Source organism: Zalophus californianus, chromosome 6 (genome assembly GCF_009762305.2).
Source record: "Zalophus californianus isolate mZalCal1 chromosome 6, mZalCal1.pri.v2, whole genome shotgun sequence".
Lineage (NCBI taxonomy): Eukaryota > Metazoa > Chordata > Mammalia > Carnivora > Otariidae > Zalophus > Zalophus californianus.
Window position 1 is genome coordinate 2,638,653 of NC_045600.1, and position 20,887 is coordinate 2,659,539.

The 20,887-nt window shown below is 54.6% G+C and overlaps 1 protein-coding gene across 1 annotated transcript in view; it reads left to right on the forward strand.

Moving 5' to 3' along the window:
• CDC42BPB (CDC42 binding protein kinase beta) overlaps nt 1-20,887 on the forward strand; it is a 99,947-nt gene that overhangs the window by 75,782 nt on the left and 3,278 nt on the right. The window contains 16 exon segments of the mRNA XM_027569275.2: nt 1,102-1,181; nt 4,579-4,668; nt 5,013-5,090; nt 6,635-6,740; nt 7,738-7,874; nt 8,451-8,590; nt 9,780-9,861; nt 10,922-11,138; nt 11,357-11,419; nt 12,576-13,172; nt 15,851-15,948; nt 16,034-16,118; nt 16,215-16,332; nt 16,441-16,558; nt 17,064-17,169; nt 17,254-17,324. Of these exon segments, the coding sequence (XP_027425076.1) occupies nt 1,102-1,181; nt 4,579-4,668; nt 5,013-5,090; nt 6,635-6,740; nt 7,738-7,874; nt 8,451-8,590; nt 9,780-9,861; nt 10,922-11,138; nt 11,357-11,419; nt 12,576-13,172; nt 15,851-15,948; nt 16,034-16,118; nt 16,215-16,332; nt 16,441-16,558; nt 17,064-17,169; nt 17,254-17,324 (2,186 nt within the window).

Sequence of the window (20,887 nt, forward strand, 5' to 3'; positions counted from 1 at the left end):
ATTGTGAGCAAGATGGAGCTCCTTTTTGTATGTTTAAGAGCTATTCGCATTTCTTATTCTGTAATTTTTTTTAAGATTTATTTTTTTTTTTTTTTTTTAAAGAGAGAGAGAGAGAGCTCACATGAGAGGGGGGAGGAGAGTCAGAGGGAGCAGCAGACTCCCTGCTGAGCAGGGAGCCTGATGCAGGACTCAATCCCGGGACTCCAGGATCATGACCTGAGCCGAAGGCAGTCGCTTAACCCACTGAGCCACCCAGGCACCCCTCTTATTCTGTAATTTTTATGTATTTGTATCTTTTGCCCATTTTTTTTTAAATTCAGGTTAAGTTTCTTCTAGAAGCTTTTTGTTACACGTCAGGTTTTTTCTTCTAGAAACTTTGTATATAGAGGATAAGAGTCTTCTGTTTGTGATAGAAGTTACAGATATTTTTCCTACTTTGTCTTTTGTTTTTTTTTACTTTGCTTATGTTTCGTTTTTTACCAAGCATAATGTTTTTTGGTGCTTTTTTGTTTTCAATTTTTGTGCAATAAATTTATCAGTCTTCTCTCTTTTCTCGAGTCATAGGGAGATATTCTCAAATCCCCAGGTACTCCAAGTAATTCACTCATATTTTCCAATACTGGTATGGTTTCATTTGTTAAATTTGGATTACTGATTCAGTTGGAATTGACTCTGATGTACATTTTGAGGAATGGGTCTAGTTTTATCTTTTTCCTGTGCTAGTTAGGAGTCTGATACCAGTTATTGAAAAAATTTCCTCTCTGTACTGATTTCACATGTGACCCTTCCCACATGAGACTCCCCCGAGCACCGGAGTCTGTCTCTGGATTTTCCTCCTCGTTCATTGTTGGCTTGATTGTGATTAAAGAGGTTTTGGGGAGCCTGTTTTAATATCTGGTAGATCTCCTCTTCCAACCCCCTTTTATAGGGATTTCTGAAACCATCTTCCTAGGTGGCTCTCCCAAACGAACGTGACTAGAATTGCATCAGATTTATCAGCTTGTGGAGGATTGATACCGTGATGACGTTGCGTCTTCCCATCTAAACACAAAAGACGGTCTTTTAAACCTGCCTTGACTGGTCTTTGTTTCTTTTTTACAGGCCTCAAACTTCCAGATTTTCAGGATTCTATTTTTGAGTATTTCAACACTGCACCTCTTGCACACGATCTGACGTTCAGAGTAAGTGGTTATTTTTAGAAGTGACGAATTGATGGTAAATTAGGCTAGTATGACATGCTCTGACCCCATGTGGGGCCACCCACAACATCTAATAGCTTTTTCCTCATGCGGACCTGTCACGTGGTGGTCAGTGTATGAGGTTAGACACATTTAAGGTACTTGAAATGATCCCAGAGAAGCGTCCTCAGACTAAGTGGAAGTTGATTAAGAAAGTGCTCAGCATCTTCGGGGAAGAAATCTACGCTGGCCTCTGGCGGTGTGCTGAGTATTTCAGGCAGTTTTTGTTTTTCTTAATTTATTTATTTGTCAGAGAGCACGCACGAGCAGGGGGAGGGGCAGGCAGAGGGAGAGGAAGAAGCAGACTCCCTGCCGAGCAGATGCGGGGCTCAGCCCCAGGACCCTGGGATCATGACCCAAGCTGAAGGCAGACACTTAACCGACTGAGCCACCCGGGCGCCCCATGGCAGTTTTGAAAATACAAATTCTCATACCACAGCAAATGAATAAGCCAGCCTCATTAACCTTTCAGTGACTCCTGTATGGCTGTACAGTTTGGTCTTAAGGATGGGTGGAGGAAAGAGAACAGTCTTGTTGGTCTATGAGAATAGTTCAGCCCCGGGTACCCTGTCGCCAGCCTGGTGTCGGCGTTCAGTGTGGCGAGCCGCTGCTCCGGGAGTAGGTTGGAGCCGCGAGAGGAAGCGGCTGTTGGTGCTGTGTGAGCCCCACTTCGTCCCTGTGTGCCCTGCAAGTGTACCCAGGACAGCCTTTCCCTCTTTTTCCAAAATGCTAGGGGTGGACCCTTACTAGCAAACCCTGAAACGAGCCAGAAAGTAAAAATAATGAAAGCAGATCTCATTAATGGGATTTCTGACAAAGTGTCATTGTTTTTGTTAATTTCCAACTTTTTATTTAGAAAATTATAAACCTGCAGGACACTTGAAAGAAAGTACAGTAAGCCTACAGCTGTCTCTCACCTGTGTGCACAGACATGTCCCCTAACACTCCAGGGCCTGTTTCCCGAGACGAGGGTGTTCTCACGTGACCGCAGTGCTGCTAGCAGGCGGAGGACGCTTCCCGCTGACGCCGAAGCAGAGCACACGTTTACGTTTCCCTTGTTGCACAGCAAAGTCCTTTGCTGCTGGCCGGCCTCCCCTGGTCAGGGTCCAGCCAGAGCCCACAGCAGCGCCCCCGTCCCTCCTCCACCCCCAGCCTTTACAGCGTTTGTAGCTGTCCTGCGGAACGTCCTGTGTTCTGGATTTGTCTGATAGTTCCTCGCGATTAGAAGCGGGTTGTACATTTTGGCATGGATTCTGCCCAGGAGACGCTGGGTACTTCCCATGTGTGTAGGGTTGGTGATGCCAGGCTTCATCGTCAGGGTGAGGTGGTGTCCACCAGACCCCGCCCCACCCCTTCGTAAGCATTGGGCCTTTGGGATGGCTGCGGGCTGGCGTCCGGCAGCAGTCCTTGCCTAGGACCAGTTATTACCAAATCGAGCAGGTTTGTATCGCGCCTACCACTCTCCCATACCTGCTTCTATTTACTTGTCAAAATGGTTCCTTATCAAATTAGTGGTGCTTGTCTTTTCCCTAAAGTCCTCAGGTTTCCTTAAGAAGCAGATAGCTTTACCTGGTCCTCACAAGCTAGTTCCTTCAGAAACCTGCTGCCTCGTAAGGCCCGTGTGTCTCCCACTGTGGGAGCGCCAGGCACGTCCTGGTGGACCGAGGGCGGCTGTCCTTACCGGGTGGAGGTGGCCCAGAGAGCCAGGGCATTTCCGCAGGATTAGTCCAAGAGGAGTGGTCCTTGGGGAGGTGGTCTCATCTCGGACCTGGACAGAGGCCACTGTATCCGGCAGCCGGCGCTCCTGCAGTCTCCGTTTGGTTTTAATCCCTCTTTACTTCTGTGGTTTGAAGAGGAAGGACATTCACTGATGGAAAGAAAAAATCCTTGGTCAGAGTCTGGGTTTTTCAGGAGGTGTTTCCAGACCTAAGGATCATCTTTTAGGAGCTTCTCCCCTGCTTTCTCTGTACAAACACATTCAATGCTACAGTGTTGGTCATGGTGATGGAATCAGTGTATTTTTGTGCAAGGGTTCATTGGGCGGGAAGTGATCCTTCCCATCTGTCACAGTCAAGGACTCTGCCTCGTCCCCACATCTTCTGCCAGCCTCTCAGGAAGAAGTAAGTCACTGCCCATGCTGGCCCCCCGCCGCCCTCCCTGTGTCCCGAGCAGCCCTCAGATGTGGACGGCTCCTCATCCTTAATTCCCATTCTTGGACTCCCCAGCCAAGGGAGACTAGCCAGGTTGTTCCGTGGCTGAAATTCAGTTACCTGATATTCTTTTACTCTTCATTTATCTAGAGATGGAACTCTAATGTGTGTAATATACCTTATTTATGGGTGAAATTTGCTTAGTTTGTACTTTGATGATTAGCTAATCGATGTAGCGTTTCCCTCGTGAATTTGTTAACAGATTCAAATATCCTGCAGTACACAGTTGTGTGTGTTCATATGCACACACCACCGTCCCATCTGAATTCGGCTCCTTGTATAGGAACCTCATTAATTACAACTTTTAAAAAGTGTTTCTCTGGTTTGCTTCCTTGGGGTTTCAATGTGGAACATGATATGAAGCTGTCAACTTCTCCCGTAGGAAACTACCAGCTACCTCTGCATCATGGTGCTAACACTTAACTGAGCATAAATACGTAGTTTATGTATGTCTGTGCAAATATCACAGCCTTTTATGAGGAAATAATTTCAGGAACACTCAAAATGAGGTCCTTTTTAAAGTGGCTTTAAAATGAGCTTCAAATTAGATTCAAAGCTTTAGCTTCAGTTTCAAATTGTGAAATTAATTTGGGAATCTTGAGTTCTTAGAACAAAACATTGCCTCCCTGTGTTGTAGAACTTTCAGGGAAATTCTTACTTCTGGGTCATAGGCCCCAGACCCCTGTTGATGTCCGAATTTCTTTCTGGCCCCTGAAATGAGGTTAAAAGGTATTGGACTCCTTTATCTTAACTATACCAGGTATAGATAAAGTCACTTCTGAACAAGACCAGTGGGTTGGCGGTTTCCAGTTCCTGCCCCTTAAATGGGGGACGGCGGGAGAACGGGTGGTCAGGGCTGCGGGTGGAGGGTGAGGCAGGTGGCCTCCGGCCTTTGGCGATGACCGTGGCTTGTCAGACCACGCAGTCACCACTCTGGTCTCAGAATGCCAAGGGCAGTGGCCCTGGGGGAAGACAGCAGAGCTGTGAGTGACGTGGGCTCTGATGGGACGTGATGGGAGTACAGGCCTGGGTGGGACCCGGGGTCCCTAGTGGGACAGACCGTGCAATCAGAGTCTGACTTCTGTGGAAGTTCTCTCTTTCCCACTGTGTCTCCGCCTTTGTTTTCACAGAGCGGCTCAGCTGGGGAGCAAGAGACCCAGGCTCCGAAGCCAGAGGTGTCCCCGTCGGTTTCTGTGGCCGCGAGCACAGAACAGCAGGAAGTAAGCAGTGTTGCCCTGTTGCTCCCCTGTGAGCCCTTGGGTTCCCTCCCCGCCCGTGCCCTTGATGGGCAGAGGGTGCGCTCATGCCAAGGTGGCGCCCGGTGCTACCTCGCAGCCTGTAGCAGGACCTTCTGCCAGCCGCCGAGCCCGACTTGTGTCTCAGTGTTATTGTCAGCGTATCAGCTGGGCGAGGGCTGCTCTGACGGATGTCTCAACAACGTAGGAAATTAAAAATGCTATTCATTATTAATCAGTTCTAGAGAGAAACGAATCCCAAGCAGGGTGTGATATGTAAGAGCAGTATCGAGCTCAGAGGATGCTCACCTGTCCCTGCTTGTCCCCAGGACATGGCTCGGGCCACGCAGAGGCCACCCACCGTGCCACTGCCCACCACGCAGCCCCTCGCTCTGGCTGGACCAAAGGTAAGGGCCTGGCTTTGCACCCGTGCCGCTTTCTCAGTTGTAGGAGGGAACTTTGAATAATAAGACTTATTATTTTTGTATGCACAATGAGACACTGGTGTCCTAGTAATGGCTTGCCGTGAGCAGTGTGTGGTCCATGATGTGTCAGGACCCTGTCTCTCTCTCTCTCTCTCTCTCTCTCTCTCTCTCTCTCTCTCTCTCTCTCTCTTTTTTTAAAGAATTTATTTATTTGAGAGAGCGTGCAAGAGAGCACAAGCAGGGTGAGGGGCAGAGGGAGAAGCAGGCCCCACCCGGCTGAGCAGGGAGCCCGATGCGGGGCTCGATCCCAGGACCCTGGGACCATGACCTGAGCCGAAGGCGGACGCTTAACCGACTGAGCCACCCAGGTGCCCCTGACTCTGTGTCTCCTTAATTCAACCAGCGAATGACAGATGGTCACATGTTAATTGGAAATTTCGGAATTCGGTCTCCTCTCCTGCATCTCCCAGATCGTAGTCCTTTCTCCAGCAGTGACCACTCTGGTCACGTGTCCACACCGCGCTCCCCGCAGCTGACTTCCATCTGTCCGTCTGCACTTGGAACGGTAGAGAACCATGGGGTTCGTGGAAGGGTGTTTTCCCCCAGAGCAAGCGGAACAGCACCCAGCGTGCAGTTCTGTGCCTCGTCTTTCCCAGAAGTGTATGTGGAGAGCCTCGTGCCGGCTCCCAGGACTCTCGTTGTGAGGAGGCCCGAAGTTTCCGGCTTAGCAGGCATTTGGCTTGATGCACTTAGATGCTTTGTTCTCCTTTAACGAGGCATGGCCTTAACTACAGACGGCAGGCCAACTTAGACACTTGATTTTGTTAGGCTTTGGGCTTCGATTCCTGTAGAGTCGGGTCGGGGGACTGCCCTCTGGACTTTGTGTTGCGCACTCCCTTGCTTCTTACTCACGGCCCCGTAGCGTTTGTGTCCCCAAGTAACGAGCCTTTCTTTTGCTCTGTCGGACCTTTGCACACTCGCGTGCTGCGCGTCTCTAGCTTGCTCCTCTGCTCAGCCTCACCGTTCATTCCATCACGGATCGCGTCGTGACGCGCCCGCCCTCCCAGCGAGGGGCGGCAGGTCCGTCCAGGCCCTTGCTCTTAGGAACGGGGCTGCTGTTCGTTTCTTGCGTGGCTCTGGGTCTCACATGCAAGCACAGCCCTGGGTGGCAGCCCCCGCCAAAACGTGGCCCCAGCCAGCCCCCAAGAGCCCCCGAGAGCCGCCAGCACCAGAGCGCGTGTTGGCTGTGCTAGCACGGCGTCCCTGCCTGGCCCCCCTTGCTGTTTCTGCAAGCAGACCGCTCACCAGAGGAAGCATGTGCTGGCTTCTTTTCTGGCTCAAGTTTGGTCGGTGGGTGGTGAACACTACTCCTTGGTTAATACTGGTGAGGAGCATATACACCTCAGAGTGAAGTTGCACATTCTCAGCTTCTCAGCGTCATGCCCAAGTCTGTCAGTTTGATCACAAGCAGACTGATGGTCCCTGCTCAGAGCCAGGGTCTCACCTTCTCGATGTTCTTCCTCCAGCCGAAAGCTCACCAGTTCAGCATCAAGTCCTTCTCCAGCCCCACACAGTGCAGCCACTGCACGTCCCTGATGGTAGGGCTGATCCGGCAGGGCTACGCCTGTGAGGGTGAGTGTTGGCCGCGAGCCGCGGGGGGACCAGAGTGTGTGACTGGGACGCACCCGGGGCGCGGGTGGGGGGCAGTTACTCTAAAGTCACATGAGGCTGGAATACAGAGCCAGTGGTGAGCTAGCCGAGGGCAGATTCTCTCTCTCTTTAGTTTTATAAACGCTCAGGCGAGCTTTGGGAGACACAGTCCCTAATCCTTGCAGCCACGGGAGAGGACAGGGCCACAGGGTGGCCCAGGTTATCTGTGGACTCTTGTTTACTATGAAATGAAATGTCCACGGTCCTTCTGGAAAATCAGGAAGAGCAGAGAGTAAACAGAACTTTACACTCTTCCCCGTCACATTATCTGAGGCTAAGCGCTGGTGTTTGGTCTCTCCTGGTGTCATTGTTGGCCTTGTAACCTCTGGGTGCACCACTGCCCTGTGCCGCACTCCTATCTGGCACACGACGGTGCAGTGCGATTGCCTGTCTCACAGACGGGCCCCCAGCTGACGTCACACGCGATGACAAGTGACAGCAGCTGGTCACGGGGGGACTTGCTCTGCAAGAGCAGCTTTGTGTGCGTCTACCTGGCAGCAGAAGCCTTTTCCTTGTTCCCTGGCAGGCCTTCTGCTCGGCTGCCAGGAGCCCCGTCTGTCCTTGAAGCCACTGCCCTGTCACACGCCCGCAGCTGGTTTCCTCCGGAGGCGATGGGACGGAGCTATGGGGCGTGAGGCCCGGCTTCCTGGGGGAGCAGCACGCACGGCCCTGCGGCCACGCTGCTGTGCTAGCCCTCATGCCCACGTCAGGGCCCCCACAAGCATGCTCGAGGGCTGCTCGGTGCCAGAGTCCCTGGGCTTTGTGGGGACTGTTCCAGAAACCGTTCACTCCACTGGGTGTCCGGGCCGTGTCTGTGACGTGGGGACTACTGCGTGGCCGCATCTGTGGCGTACACTCTGCCACGGCTTCTGCTCTGGAGGAAGCAGGTTCTGATCGCAATGCTCCTTCACTTTTCCAGTGTGCTCGTTTGCTTGCCATGTATCCTGCAAAGAGAGTGCTCCGCAGGTGTGCCCCATCCCCCCTGAGCAGTCCAAGCGGCCTCTGGGCGTGGACGTGCAGAGAGGCATAGGAACAGCCTACAAGGGCTACGTCAAGGTAGGACATGTGGAGGCCGGGTGGGGGAGGGCACTTTGCATCAGCTCCGCTCTCCCTGTCTCGGTCGTGATGACCCACAGTCACGCCGCACTTCTCGACAGCCGACCTTGGCTGCTTTGTGAAGTGACCTTTGTGCTGGTCCGGGGATTCCTCCCCTCCTGGGCAGTGAGGCATTCAGGCCCGGGCTCTGAGGAGCCCAGAAACATGCTCAGTCCTCCGGAGCCCCTCGTCCCCACCTTTCAGTCACTTAGAGATGGTTCCAGAGCCGGTGCCATCTGAAAACCGCTGTATCCAGACAGCCTCAGAGCTAAGGCATTCCGGGATGCCACGTGTGGTGCAAACACGCCTGTTCGCTGGCTTGCCCACTTTGTTCCCTGCATCACCTTTTATCCTGTGTGGGCCCAGACCCGACTCTGGCCGCCAGCCCCGGGGAGGGTGGTTGGGGGGGCGGGGCGCTGTCCCTGGAGAAGCAGGCCAGCCACACAGCCGCTGGATGGAAGCCCTTGGCAAGGGGGCTCCTGAGGCCCAGGGCCTGGCCTTTCTGGCGCAGGGGCACATGCTCACTGTTACCTGTAGGTCCCGAAGCCCACTGGGGTGAAGAAGGGATGGCAGCGGGCTTACGCAGTGGTCTGTGACTGCAAGCTCTTCCTCTATGACCTGCCCGAAGGCAAGTCCACCCAGCCCGGTGTTGTCGCCAGCCAGGTCCTGGACCTCAGGTCTGTTCTGTGTGTTCCGTCCCGTTGTGTGAGTTCTGACCTCTCTTTGGCCCAAAATGGGAGTTTGTTGCTGGGTTATCTTTAACCTCATTTATGCCTTCACATCCTTGGTCATCATGCAGTTCTAAAAACAGGTGCTTGACGTGCATGCTAGAAATTTCCCTTTGTGGTATTTTTGCATTCAACAATTTGACACATAGGTATTTAACGTAAGGAGACTATTTGCCCCAAGAACAGGTAGGAGGTTTCCCAGAAACACACTGCCCAGCCCACGGTGTTGGCACCTGCGTGTCCTGTCTGTGACAGATCTAGAGCCCAGGGTCCTGCCGCACGACACCCTTTGTTACCCATGGATCTCTCATCACCTGCCTTCCTAGCATCTGACGGACGGAGATGGCATAGCATCCCCCCTCCCTCCTGGCTTGTCTTAGGGGTAGCATCCAGCTCTGTGTTTCCCCATTTGTAAAATGGGCATGATTACATCATTAGGTCGGAGGTTGGTTGTGAAGATCAAAGCAGTTCCTAGAAGGTGCACACTCAGCACAGGGCCTGGTGTCCCGTCTGCCCCTGACCTGGGCAAGGGCCCAGCACCTCAGTCTCTGTAGTGGTGCTTGGGGGGCCACGGGCTGTGGTGCCCCTGACGACAGCTCCAGGGACGTGTAGCTGAGTCACCTCCACAGCGGCTCCCACTTCCACATCCCCAGGCGATCCTGCTCGTCTGTCACTGGGCGCAGGTGGGCCCTGGCCTGGTGGCCAACAGCCCACGGGCAGGTGGAGCCCAGGATTCAGAGTGTCGGACGTGGGGCTTGCACGGCTGTTTGTGCAGGTTGCGTCCCATTCTTTAGAAGCCGTCACCAAGCGGCCACTTGACCATAGCCAAGTATGGGCCAAATCAGCGATGTGTATGTGGCTGGAAGCATCTGGCACAGACTAGAACCATGTGGCTCAGGGAAAGGGCTTTTATTCTCACACGTCCCTCATCACTGAAACACCTGCAGGGTTCTCGAGTCTGTGGGCTTTGTCAGCATAAGCGCTTTCTTACACAGCTGGAGGCAAGGCGCCAACCGTATGTTCTAGAAAGTAGAGCCATGGAAGTGTCCTTTCTCAGGAGATTTGTAGCACTGGGGGGTGGGGGACAGGCCCATGTGCACATTCTTTCTGATGTTCCGAGTGTTCTGTTTCTTACCAGAGATGAGGAGTTTTCGGTGAGCTCGGTCCTGGCCTCAGACGTCATACATGCTTCCCGCCGAGATATTCCGTGTATATTCAGGGTATGCTTTTCTCTGTTCCTCGGAGATGTTTCGTTAATCCTAAAAAGGAAAGTTTGTGGTGAAAGTGGAACAATTCTTTGGAGTATTTTACTGTGCCATAGCACGGGGCCAGCAGACCCCGAGCTCCTGCCCCTCCACCTCCTGTCTTGCTCTAGATGCCGTCCCTCGTGTTGGGGTTCCTCCCCGGGGCCCCACCTTCCCCACGTCACCAGTACTGCCCTCTGTCTTGCACCCCAGCCGGTCTGTGTGTGCAGTCACAGCGTGCCTGATGCTGGGAGCTGCCCCATGGTCCTTTAGGGATGGAATGTGCCCCCGCAGTTCCCCTCCCTGGGACTTACTCGTCCTCAACTGGAGCAAAACAGAAGGAATCAGTAGACGTTTCCCAGCAGCATTTTTGTTGGCCGAGATGGAGAGTCCCCCCACTGAGTTCCTGTTAGATGGTGTGGCATTAGGAAGCCTCTGAGCAGTTGTGGATTAGGGAAAGACTCACCCCCAACCCCTCCGTTGGGAATTTTTATAAACACAGTAGCATTTTCACTGAAGTCCAAGAATCCTCTTTCCTGAACTCACCTATCTGTTCAGAAACTGCCTCATACGTATGATACAGAAAATTGCCATCCTTGGGTGCTTAAAAGCTGACCATTCTGTACCAGCCAACGCCGTCCAGGCTCCTGCTGTGTGCTCAGGGGACGCTCACAGGGAAGCATGTGTAGGCAGAGCGTTTGTGTGGGAGATTCTGTTTTTCGTGTTCTGTTGTTAATTATAGTAAGGTCATTCAAGAAATCGTTTTAAAATGGGGTAACTCCATCACAGTGTTGGCAAGAGCAAAATCTGACAAAGAAGGGATGCAGGGCGCCTGTTTTTAACAGTGCCCCCGCCCGTTTACAGCAGCAGAGCCCCTCACAGCGTCTGTGGGCACCCCAGAATCGGGACTCAGCAGTCGCCCTGAGCCAGAGTGCTGGGCAGCATGCCCTCCAGCGCGAGGTGGTGTCCAGGCCAGGCTGTGGGCGTCTGTGCGCTGTACTTTGGTTGTCTTATGGCTCTTTTCTTTGTCACGAAGGTGACAGCCTCTCTCTTAGGGACACCTTCTAAGACCAGCTCACTGCTCATTCTGACAGAAAATGAGAACGAAAAGAGGAAGTGGGTTGGGATTCTAGAAGGACTGCAGTCGATCCTCCACAAGAACCGCTTGAGGAACCAGGTGGTGCATGTCCCGCAGGAGGCCTACGACAGCACGCTGCCTCTCATCAAGGCCGTCCTGAGCGCCGCCGTCGTGGGTGCGTGCCAGGGGCCGCGTGGGGCCGCGCTCTTGAGCAACGGGGAGCAGCAGAGCGTGTCAGCGGGTGCTGTGCTGCCCGATCTGCCCTCCAGTGGGTGGCGGCCACAGCCGTGTTGTCCATTGGAACTGAGTCCCTGCTTCTGCTTCGCGAAGCGAATGGCGTGCGTCAGTAGTACTGACGTTCGTGTGTTGTTCTTACCCCTCCTGCCTTGACAGATGGGGACAGGATCGTGGTCGGCCTAGAAGAAGGGCTCTACATCATAGAGGTGACCCGCGACGGTGCGTGCACAGGGGCTGCTGCCCGTCCTCCCGGGTTTGCACAGCCGGGTGCGGGAGCAGTGCCAGGAACCCTCGCAAGCTGAGATGCATTCAGTGATGTGCAAATTACGTAAACACAGGGAAAGGCAAACAGCTGAAAACCCCGTTTGCAACAGATAAGACAGGTGTTCAGCAGATGCGGGTGGAGTGTCCACTGGTGCCTCAGAGTCGGGCAGGGGCCTACCCCGGGCGCAGCAGAGCACACAGACCACCCGGCAGCGCGGGGGGCGGGGGGGCGGCTTACTGTGCTCACTGGGCTCGTCAAGCAGAGGACTGAGGAGGGAGTTGGGGGCAAGAAGGAGGATCATTTACTGAACTCCTGGACGTGCTGAGGCCTTACTGAAAGTTTCCTTTCTCTGCTTCAAAGTTTGACATTCCCTTCTTCCTGGCAAGGAAACGCGAAGTCTCCCGTGTCTCCCCTCTTCACCACCCTGTGTCTCAGGAGAGCATTCCAAGGAGCCTAAAACTGGCCTGGGCCCTGGGCCAGGCTCTGGCCATGTCCCCCAGGAATAAGGAGCTGCTCCATGGTGGGCAGCAGTCCCTTCCTGCTGAGCCCGGTGTGAACGCGTACCACCAGGGGCAACCGCTGCTGGCCCACGCCCAGGGCTGCGGGTCCCTCAGGTTCCAGACCAAGGGCTCTGCTCAGAGAGCCCTTAGTGCAGGTCCTAACCAATTAGGGTATTGGGGAGATTGGGTTAATTTGGGGGTGGGTGCTTCCAGAGAGTTTATCTGAGGGTCCGGTGAGGTTGGAGACGGGCCTTTGTTCCCCACCTGCAACCCGAGGGTTCTTGTCTTCAGGGATGAACTGGAAGGAGGTCCAGATCCACCCCCCGAGGCTGCAGCGCGCTCAGCATCTCCCAGCTTGTGGGGGGCGGGGGGCGGGTCGCTGGTACCATGGAGGCAGAGAGAGGAGTGTGAGAATGGCGGCCCCTGGGGGCTTCTGAAGGAGGGCGCTGTCCTGGCATCTGCAGGACAGTGACATTTGCAGGGGTGGAGGCACGTTCTAGAGCGTGTTCTAGAGCTGGCTGGCAGGGAAGGGAGCTGATGGGGAGGTTCCTGGCGCCCTTGGGCAAGTGCCCGGGAGCTGCCACGAGACGCTGCTTTTCTGTTCCCGCAGTGATCGTCCGAGTTGCTGACTACAAGAAAGTCTACCAGATCGAGCTTGCTCCCAAAGACAAAGTGGCTGTCCTCCTCTGCGGCCGGAACCACCATGTCCATCTCTGTCCATGGTCTGCCTTCGATGGGGCAGAAAGCAACGTTGACATCAAGCTTCCAGAAACAAAAGGCTGCCAGCTTATAGCGACTGCGACACTGAACAAGAGCTCCTCCACCTTCCTGTTTGCGGCTGTGAAACGGCTGGTCCTTTGCTATGAGGTCCAGAGAACTAGGCCTTTCCACAGGAAGGTCAATGAAATTGTGGCCCCCGGCACTGTGCAGTGGATGGCCGCGCTCAAGGACAAGCTCTGTGTTGGCTACCCTTCGGGGTTCTCTCTGCTGAGCCCCCAGGGGGACGGGCAGGCTCTAACCCTGGTAAATCCCAATGACCCCTCGCTTACGTTCCTCTCACAGCAGTCTTTTGATGCCCTTTGTGCTGTGGAGCTCAAAAGCGAGGAGTACCTGCTTTGCTTCAGCCACATGGGACTGTACGTGGACCCACAAGGTCGGAGGTCACGCATGCAGGAGCTCATGTGGCCTGCGGCGCCTGTTGCCTGTAGTATGTATATGTTTTTCTGTTGCCATATCCCTGTTGCTGCTCTTCACCTCGACAGTCAGCATGCGTTCTAGTTTGCTTTGGTTTGTCTCTCAGTTCCCTTAGCCGAGCAGTTAGGCGCCGGAGAAGTGGGCCCCGTGCATTTCTTCGAGAGAAGGTGCAGTCCCGACAGCGCATCTCGGACCAGTCGGGGCAGGGGGGAAGGGGAGTCCCCTCTAGCGCCAGCCTCCTGCCTGCGGCGCCTTTCTCTCCTGGAGCACCCGGGCTTTGCAGGGGCCCCTGATTTATAAACTCACACGGTAATAAAAACAAGCTCTTAAAGGGTTTTGGTAGCCAGAAAGAAATTCAGCTCCAGTGTGCGGGGGTAAAGTTCTTGCTGGGCCAGACGTGTCCCTGGAAATGCTGGGAGCTGCGTCCCTTTGCCTAGTTTCAGTGGCATTCTGTGGAACGGGGTCCCCAGACAGGAGTCTCTAAGGCCTGAGCCTGGTGAGCCAAGGCCCCAAGTTGGCTCCAGGGGGGCACTTCCCACTCTGTCTGGTCACTCTTAGCAGACTCTACGCCTCAGATCACCTGCTCAGTGTATCCCGAGTCGGTGAAGCAGCAGGTCAAAGAGCAGGTGTTGAAGAGACGGGCCACAGGGTACACGCTGATGTTGAGCGGATGGGGGATAGGGGACGGGGTGGGAGGTGGGGGTCATATTTTTCCTTAATTACCTAAAAGGATGACCTTTTGTGTGCCTCGTTGCTGGCCACGCCAGGCTGGTAGAGTACCCGAGGGCGTCGGAACGAGGACGCCGAGCCCTTGAGAGGATCCACCGGCCTCGAGCTCTCCAGGCCTCTGCGTGTGCCTTGACTCTGTCAGCCCTCAGCCAGGGCAGCAGACAGGCAGGTGGTGGCAGGCCGGGGCCCTTCCCTGCCGCTCCCCGTTGTTCTCATGGGCAGCCTGGACAGGAGTCACCGCAGAGCCACGTGGCAACCCTGCCTGTCAGGGTCTTTTCCTCCTGAACCCTAAGTTTTTGAAAAGTTTATTGTGGAAACGTCACTGAGCGTGATGTTTCTGGCATCCTGGCTGTGTGGCTGGCACAACACCTAAAGCTCCTGTGTTGGCCCTGTCCAGTTCTCGCTCCCCCTTTGTGCACAGTGCAGACACCAGATCCGTTTTAGAGCTGGCGAAAAATAAGGCACTAGTGTTCCGGCTGGAGAACTAAAACTGTTGCCTCCTCATTCCACGCCTGTGCTGAGCACTCGAGTGCGTTCGTTCTCACCTGTCTCCAGTAGGGAGGCGCAGGCCGTCCCACCTGGCCAAGGAGGACAGAGGGCGTCACAGGGGGCACACGGCGGAGCCCGGCTCAGATGCTGATCTCTCAGGCTCCCCAGCCCGTTTTCTCGCCACTGGTGTTGATGTTTTAATTTACAGTTTTCTTTAGACTGGATGCCTCAGTTTATCACTTTATCGGCAAGCCACACAGATCACTCCTTGGCTCCTTGCAAAGGAAGCCCCACATGTTCCCAAGTAAGAGGAGCTGTCCCAGGGGCCTCCGTGTGGAGAACGGTCCTCTGAAAGTTAACTTCAGAAAGTTTTTCTGCTTGTCACTTCTGTGACAGGCTGCTGGCCAGTTCCAGCCTCTCGGCTACTTCCTAAAGCCTGTTTCGTTTCCCTGTTTGTATTCAAAAGAGAAGGGCTGACCACACAGCCCATTGGGAACTGACAGCAACACATCAAGAGAAGCCTTTCAAAGGCCCATCTTCAGTTAGTGACACGAGGGAGTTTCAGTCAGGCCTGGAAGGCAGGAGGACCGGAGCGGAGGCTGAGCTGTGCTGCGTGGCTCTGCGCTTCTGCAGGGTGTCGCTGGGGACACCACGGTGTGCCGCGCACCTGCCTTGCCCTCCCTGGCAGGCCCTCTCCTTCCCCCGGTTCTGATAGTCTTACTGCAGTTCTGAATGGGGGACTGTCCCCTTAAACCTCAAATGCCAGATGGGCCGGCGGTCATTGGAGTGTTCCCGTCCCCCCCGGCAGTATGCCATCACTCGGGGTGAGGGGGGAGTGGCCCCCCTGCCGCGGGGCTCCTCCCAGGAAGCTGGTCCCAGGTGTTCAGCCCACCAGAGGGGTGCCTGCAAACATCCAGAAGGACCAGTCTCAGAGAAAGCCGGTGGGTTAGCTGGGGGCAGAGACGGGCAGGATTGTAGCCCCAGAGCTAAGCAGCAGTTTTGTTTGGAGATTTAAATATTTACTCAGAAACGTGACTTTTTGGCATCTCTTAAAGGAATTTGCCTCAAAACAATGCTCGGCCCCTGCCTCAATTTCACATGCCTTGAGCCTGAAGCAGTTGTTTTTGCAGTAATTGTGTAAGGAGGCTAAATGAAAAAGTTAACTTCTTAAACAAGCCCTCTTGAACATCTGTACTGTGGTACTTAAAATGTTCAGCTACGGGGATGGTAAAGCATTTTAACCGTGCGGTGTCGGCGTGAACTCTGAAGCGAAGGTTCTTTCTGGAGCGGGAATGTGAAAGTGTCTACCCTTTGAACCCGTTGTAACCCCTAAGCTGAGGGCGGCGTGTCCCCCGTTGGCACTTTCTAAAGTTCCCGGGTGTCGGGGCCTTGCCACCGCCGTCCAGGGTGGAAGGCGCCCGGTGTGGGGCCGGGCACGGGGGTCGCTCACCTTGCTTGCTCCGTCTGCGCCAGGTTGCAGCCCCTCCCACGTCACGGTGTACAGCGAGTACGGCGCGGACGTGTTTGACGTGCGCACCATGGAGTGGGTGCAGACCATCGGCCTGCGGAGGGTAAGGGCCCGGGCTGGTGCGGGGCAGCCCCCTCCCGCCCCGCCCCCCGCCCCCAGCTAGCCCCCCTGTCTGCTCTCCCGCACAGATAAGACCACTCAGCTCGGACGGCACCCTCAACCTCCTCAGCTGCGAGCCGCCCCGCCTCATCTACTTCAAGAGCAAGTTCGCGGGTGAGCTGGGCGGCGGGTGGAAGTGCAGGGAAGGGGCGAGGCGGGGCCAGCTCGAGGGCCACGTGGGCCCACAGGGGTCGCTCCACATTCCCGCAGGAACGGTCCTCAACGTGCCCGACACCTGTGATAACAGCAAGAAGCAGATGCTTCGGACCAGGAGCAAGAGGCGCTTTGTCTTCAAGGTCCCGGAGGAGGAGAGGTTGCAGCAGCGGCGGTGAGCGCGCCAACCCTGGCCAGCCCGGCCTCGCTGCGGGGAAGAGGGGTCGAGCCTAGAGGGTTTTCACATATTTGTGAATCTTGAAAATACTTTTCTTTCCCTCAGGGAGATGCTTAGAGACCCAGAATTGAGATCCAAGATGATATCCAACCCAACCAACTTCAACCACGTGGCCCACATGGGCCCAGGTGATGGAATGCAGGTGCTCATGGACTTGCCTCTGGTGAGCTCGCGGGGGCGGGGCCCTGGGGTACCGACCTGCCGTGGGGCGGGGCCGGGGGCGGGCCGGGGCTACCCACTTGCCCAGGTGCGGCGCAGACCGGAGCCGTCTCTCCTTCACGGCGGCCGCTCCCAGGGGCTGTGTGTTCATTTGTGTGTCTCTAAACACCAGGGCATTTACACTGGCTGGGCGTCTGTCACCATTTCAGGAGGTTAGTGTCTTGTGAGGAAACTAGCTGTCAAAAAGGATTTCTTAGGAATATCTTCATACAAGCAGGTAGCATAATTTTTCACTTAAAAACATGAGCTAGGATTTGACTAAAATCGTTATTGCCGATTCTTAGCTCAAAATCGGCCTGGCACCACTGTCTAGGGAGCGAGGTCCCAGGACCCCGGCTGTGTTCCATGGTGCCCGCTTTGCAGGTGGCTGACCTGCTGGGCCGGGGTCTGCCTGCGCTCCCCGCCTGGGCGCCCCAGAGCCGCTGCTCACTGCCCTTCTCTCCACCCAGAGCGCTGTGCCCCCTTCCCAGGAGGAGAGGCCTGGCCCTGCTCCCCCCAGCCTGTCCCGGCAGCCTCCGCCCAGGAATAAGCCCTACATCTCGTGGCCCTCGTCAGGTACCAGGGTGTCCGAGGGTGGGGGCCTGGCCCGCTGGGGCTCTGGCCTCTTTTCCCTAAAATGACAGTGTCCTTGTCCCGTAGGTGGCTCGGAGCCCGGAGTGGCTGTGCCTCTTAGGAGTATGTCCGACCCCGACCAGGACTTTGACAAAGAGGTAAGACTTGCCTCATTCCGGGGACACGACCTGAGCGTCTGCAGCTCCTCATGTTGGAGGAGAATCAGAGTGGTAACAGCGGCTTCATCCCACCTGGAACCGCCGTGTGGGGCCCAGCAGGCCCGGGAAAGAGGGGGCCGGGGTGCAGCTTGGTCGCCACTGCAGAAGGAGAGCAGCCTGGTGATGGGCGGACCTGAGTGCTTCTAGACTCCTCTGTGTACTTCTCCATATTCAGATGTAACGTACCGGTAGGTGCGTTCGTTTTAACGCACAGGTGGCCTGGTGCATTTTGGAGAGCCTTCTACGACGGTCTCTCTTCCCTGTTCCTCCGATGGCCGTTCAGGATCGGGGTGTGCGGGGCGGGGCCAGCGTGGCTCGGGTGTTCTTCGGGCATGCCGGACCCCGCTGTGGTGGGCAGCATTCTTGTGCACGCTGAGGCGCGCATCTGAGAGAGGCGTGGGGACAGTGCGGGAGCCCAACACCCTGCTCTCTGGCTCCCCGGGAACCCCGCCCGGGGTGGAACGGGTGAGGCGGACACAGGTCTTACTGCACATGTTGCTGACTCTCCAAGGTCCACGGTCATTGCAAACGTGGGCCGAGGGTTTCTTCCTCCAGGGCCCGGTTGCACACCTTCACCCCCTCACTGATTCCTAGAAGCTCTTGTCTCACTGTGAACGCAGTCTGTTGCTGGTACTAATTCTCACGCAGTCCAGTCTGTCTTTTTCAGCTAAGGTAAACAGACGTTCTCTGGTAGTCTCCTCAGGAGTTTGGCGAGGTTTCCTTTCTGTGTGTCATGCCCTCATGACGTTTGTCTGTGAGAGAGAGTGTCCTGACCGAGTGCGTGTTTGTAGGCAAGGACCTGAGCTGACTTATTTCGAAAGTGGATGACAACCTGGCCCCGTGCCATTCATTTCCCTCCAACTTGAAATGTCTTTTTTGTATGTTAAACTCCTTTGTTTACGTGTTTCTATTTCTGGACAGTCCGTCTAAATGGATGGATTCTTTTCCTTTGTCAGTGCCGCCTGTAGCAGATTGGGCAAAGCAGATCTCTTTGTTCCTCCTTTATGACAGTTTCTTAGCTGTTTTTATTTTCTGCAAATAAATTTTATTTCTCTTAAGTGTATTTTTTTTTTTTTTAAGATTTTATTTATCCACCTGAAAGAGACAGAGAGTGAGAGCAGGAACACAAGCAGGGGGAGTGGGAGGGGGAGAGCAGTCTTCCCGCCGAGCAGGGAGCCCGATGGTGGGACTTGACGACCTGAGCCGAAGGCAGACGCTTAACGGCTGAGCCACCCAGGTGCCCTCTCTTAAGTGTATTTATTAAGTAATATCTACACCCAGTGTGGAGCTTGAACCCATGACCCTGGGATCAAGAGTCACATGCTCCTCCAACTGAGCCAGGCACGCACCCCACTCCAAATAAATTTTAAAACCAGCTTGTTGGGGGCGCCTGGATGGCTCAGTTGTTAAGCGTCTGCCTTCGGCTCAGGTCATGATCCAAGGGTCCTGGGATCGGGCCCCGCATCGGGCTCCCTGCTTGGTGGGAAGCCTTCTTCTCCCTCTCCCACTCCCCCTTGCTTGTGTTTCCTCTCTTTGCTGTCTCTCTCTCTGTCAAAAAATGAAATCTTTTAAAAAAACAAAACAAAACACCAGCTTGTTGGCTTCACAGTAAAAAAGTAAAAATTGTGTTGAGCTTTTCATTGGGATTACATTGAATTCATAGATTAATTTGGAGGATATTCACCGTCTTGATCTTTCCTGTGTGGGAACATCGAGTGTCTCTCCAGTTGATGGTTTCCCTCCTACAGGTAGTGCACATTTGTGGTAAGTTCTTCTTACGAATTTGAAGGGGTTTGTTGCTACTGTGAAGGTACTATAATCTTCCTTTACGTATCTGGTGGTTACGGCTGGGGTCTGTACAAGCTGGCAACTTTGGACTGTCCAGTGTCCAGCGACCTTGCTGAATTCTGATTAGCACTCGTGTTTGGTTGGTGGCCTTGGGAGTTCTGTCTCTCTGACTCGGGGCCGGGGGAGGGGGCGGGTGGGCTGCAGGGGCTGGTGTTGGGCCTCGCTCAGCGCACTGGCCGGCGCTCCTGAGAGCGGAGGTTTGGCCTGCCGACACCATGGGCTCCGGGTCCCCGCCCGGGCTCCGGTAAGACTCACACCACCTGTCCTTTCTGGCGAGCGTCTCACCGAGATAAGCAAGTGGTTTTCTCCTCCAAGCTCAGGAAGAGCTCTTTCGGTAAGGAAGGGGTGATACATACTAGTCAGAGGCTTTCATCAAAGGTGTCCCCGGTGACCGCCTTCATGGGATTTCTCTCTAGCCTGTTCATGTCAGAGCTGACAGCCTTGCCTCCTGAGAGGAAATCCTCCATGGTCTTGATGTGCTGTTCTTGTTTCAAATAGATGCAGTCTGGGGTCATTTTGTTGACAGTGCTCATCAGTAAAGTTTGTGCCCTGTGCTGTCCTTGGCCGCCTTTGTCCTCAGAGCCGCGCTGGCCTCAGCTCTGACGGAGGGAGTTTGCATATCTTAGTAGCCTTAATATACCAATTTTCTTTCCTGGAAGGTTTCATAGAATGTCCTTAAAACTGCCTAAGATTGACGACTCCAGAGGGAGGTCTTGGTTTTAGGTCTTGGTTTTTTCTCTTATTTTACTTTTTTTCCCTCAACTGTATATTTTGAAAATTTCAAACCTCCAGAAAAGTTGCAAGAATACTAGAGTGAGCATCCCACGTGAGCTTTATCTAACCTCCTTCTCCCTGTTGGGTGGGTGGGGAACCCGCAGCAGAAAGGAAGGTGCAACATCACAACAACCCCTAATCCTGTTCTGTGCGTGTGTCCTGAGGGTGCAGGCGCCTCCTCCCTGATCACAGGGCTCACGTCGCGCCTCAGTGTCCTCCCAGAGACTGTTCGTGCCCAGGGCCCGGCTGTTCTTAAGCCCAGAATCTGGTTAAGGATAACACATTGCATTCCGTAGTCCTGGCTCTAGTCTGAGCCTTTTTTTTTTTTTTATCTCTCGTGACATTGAATTTGTTAGGAAAAGTACGGTTCTTTTGCAGAATGTCCCTCAGTCAGGGCTTGTCTGAGATTTTGAATTGGAGAACAGTGAAAAGCCCCCATAGCGCTCCCCCCAAGGGACCCGCATAGGTGCGTGTAAGCACGTGTGTGCACACATACTTCTCCTGAACTGTTATCGGTAGGTGGGCCAGACCAGGCCCCTTGCCCCAAGAGCAGGGATAGGGTTCTCGTCCCATGTGACCACGGTGCCACCGGCAGTGGTCCGCACTTGCCTGGCACACTTCCGTTTCCCCAGCCTCCGGTCTCACCACATCACTTCGGGCTCCTTGCCCCTGGAGCAGGTCCTCCGTCTTTCCAACGACATTCCCTTGTCTCGGGGTTCAGGTGATAAGTCCCAGGCTGGAGTACCACACAGAGGACGTACATTCTGAGGCACAGAGCACCCGTTTGTCCTGCACTGATCTGGTGTGTTCACACTCTTGAAAGAATGTAAGTGGAGTTCACGCCATTGTAAAGTGAACAGTTCAGTGGCTGTTTAGTAAAT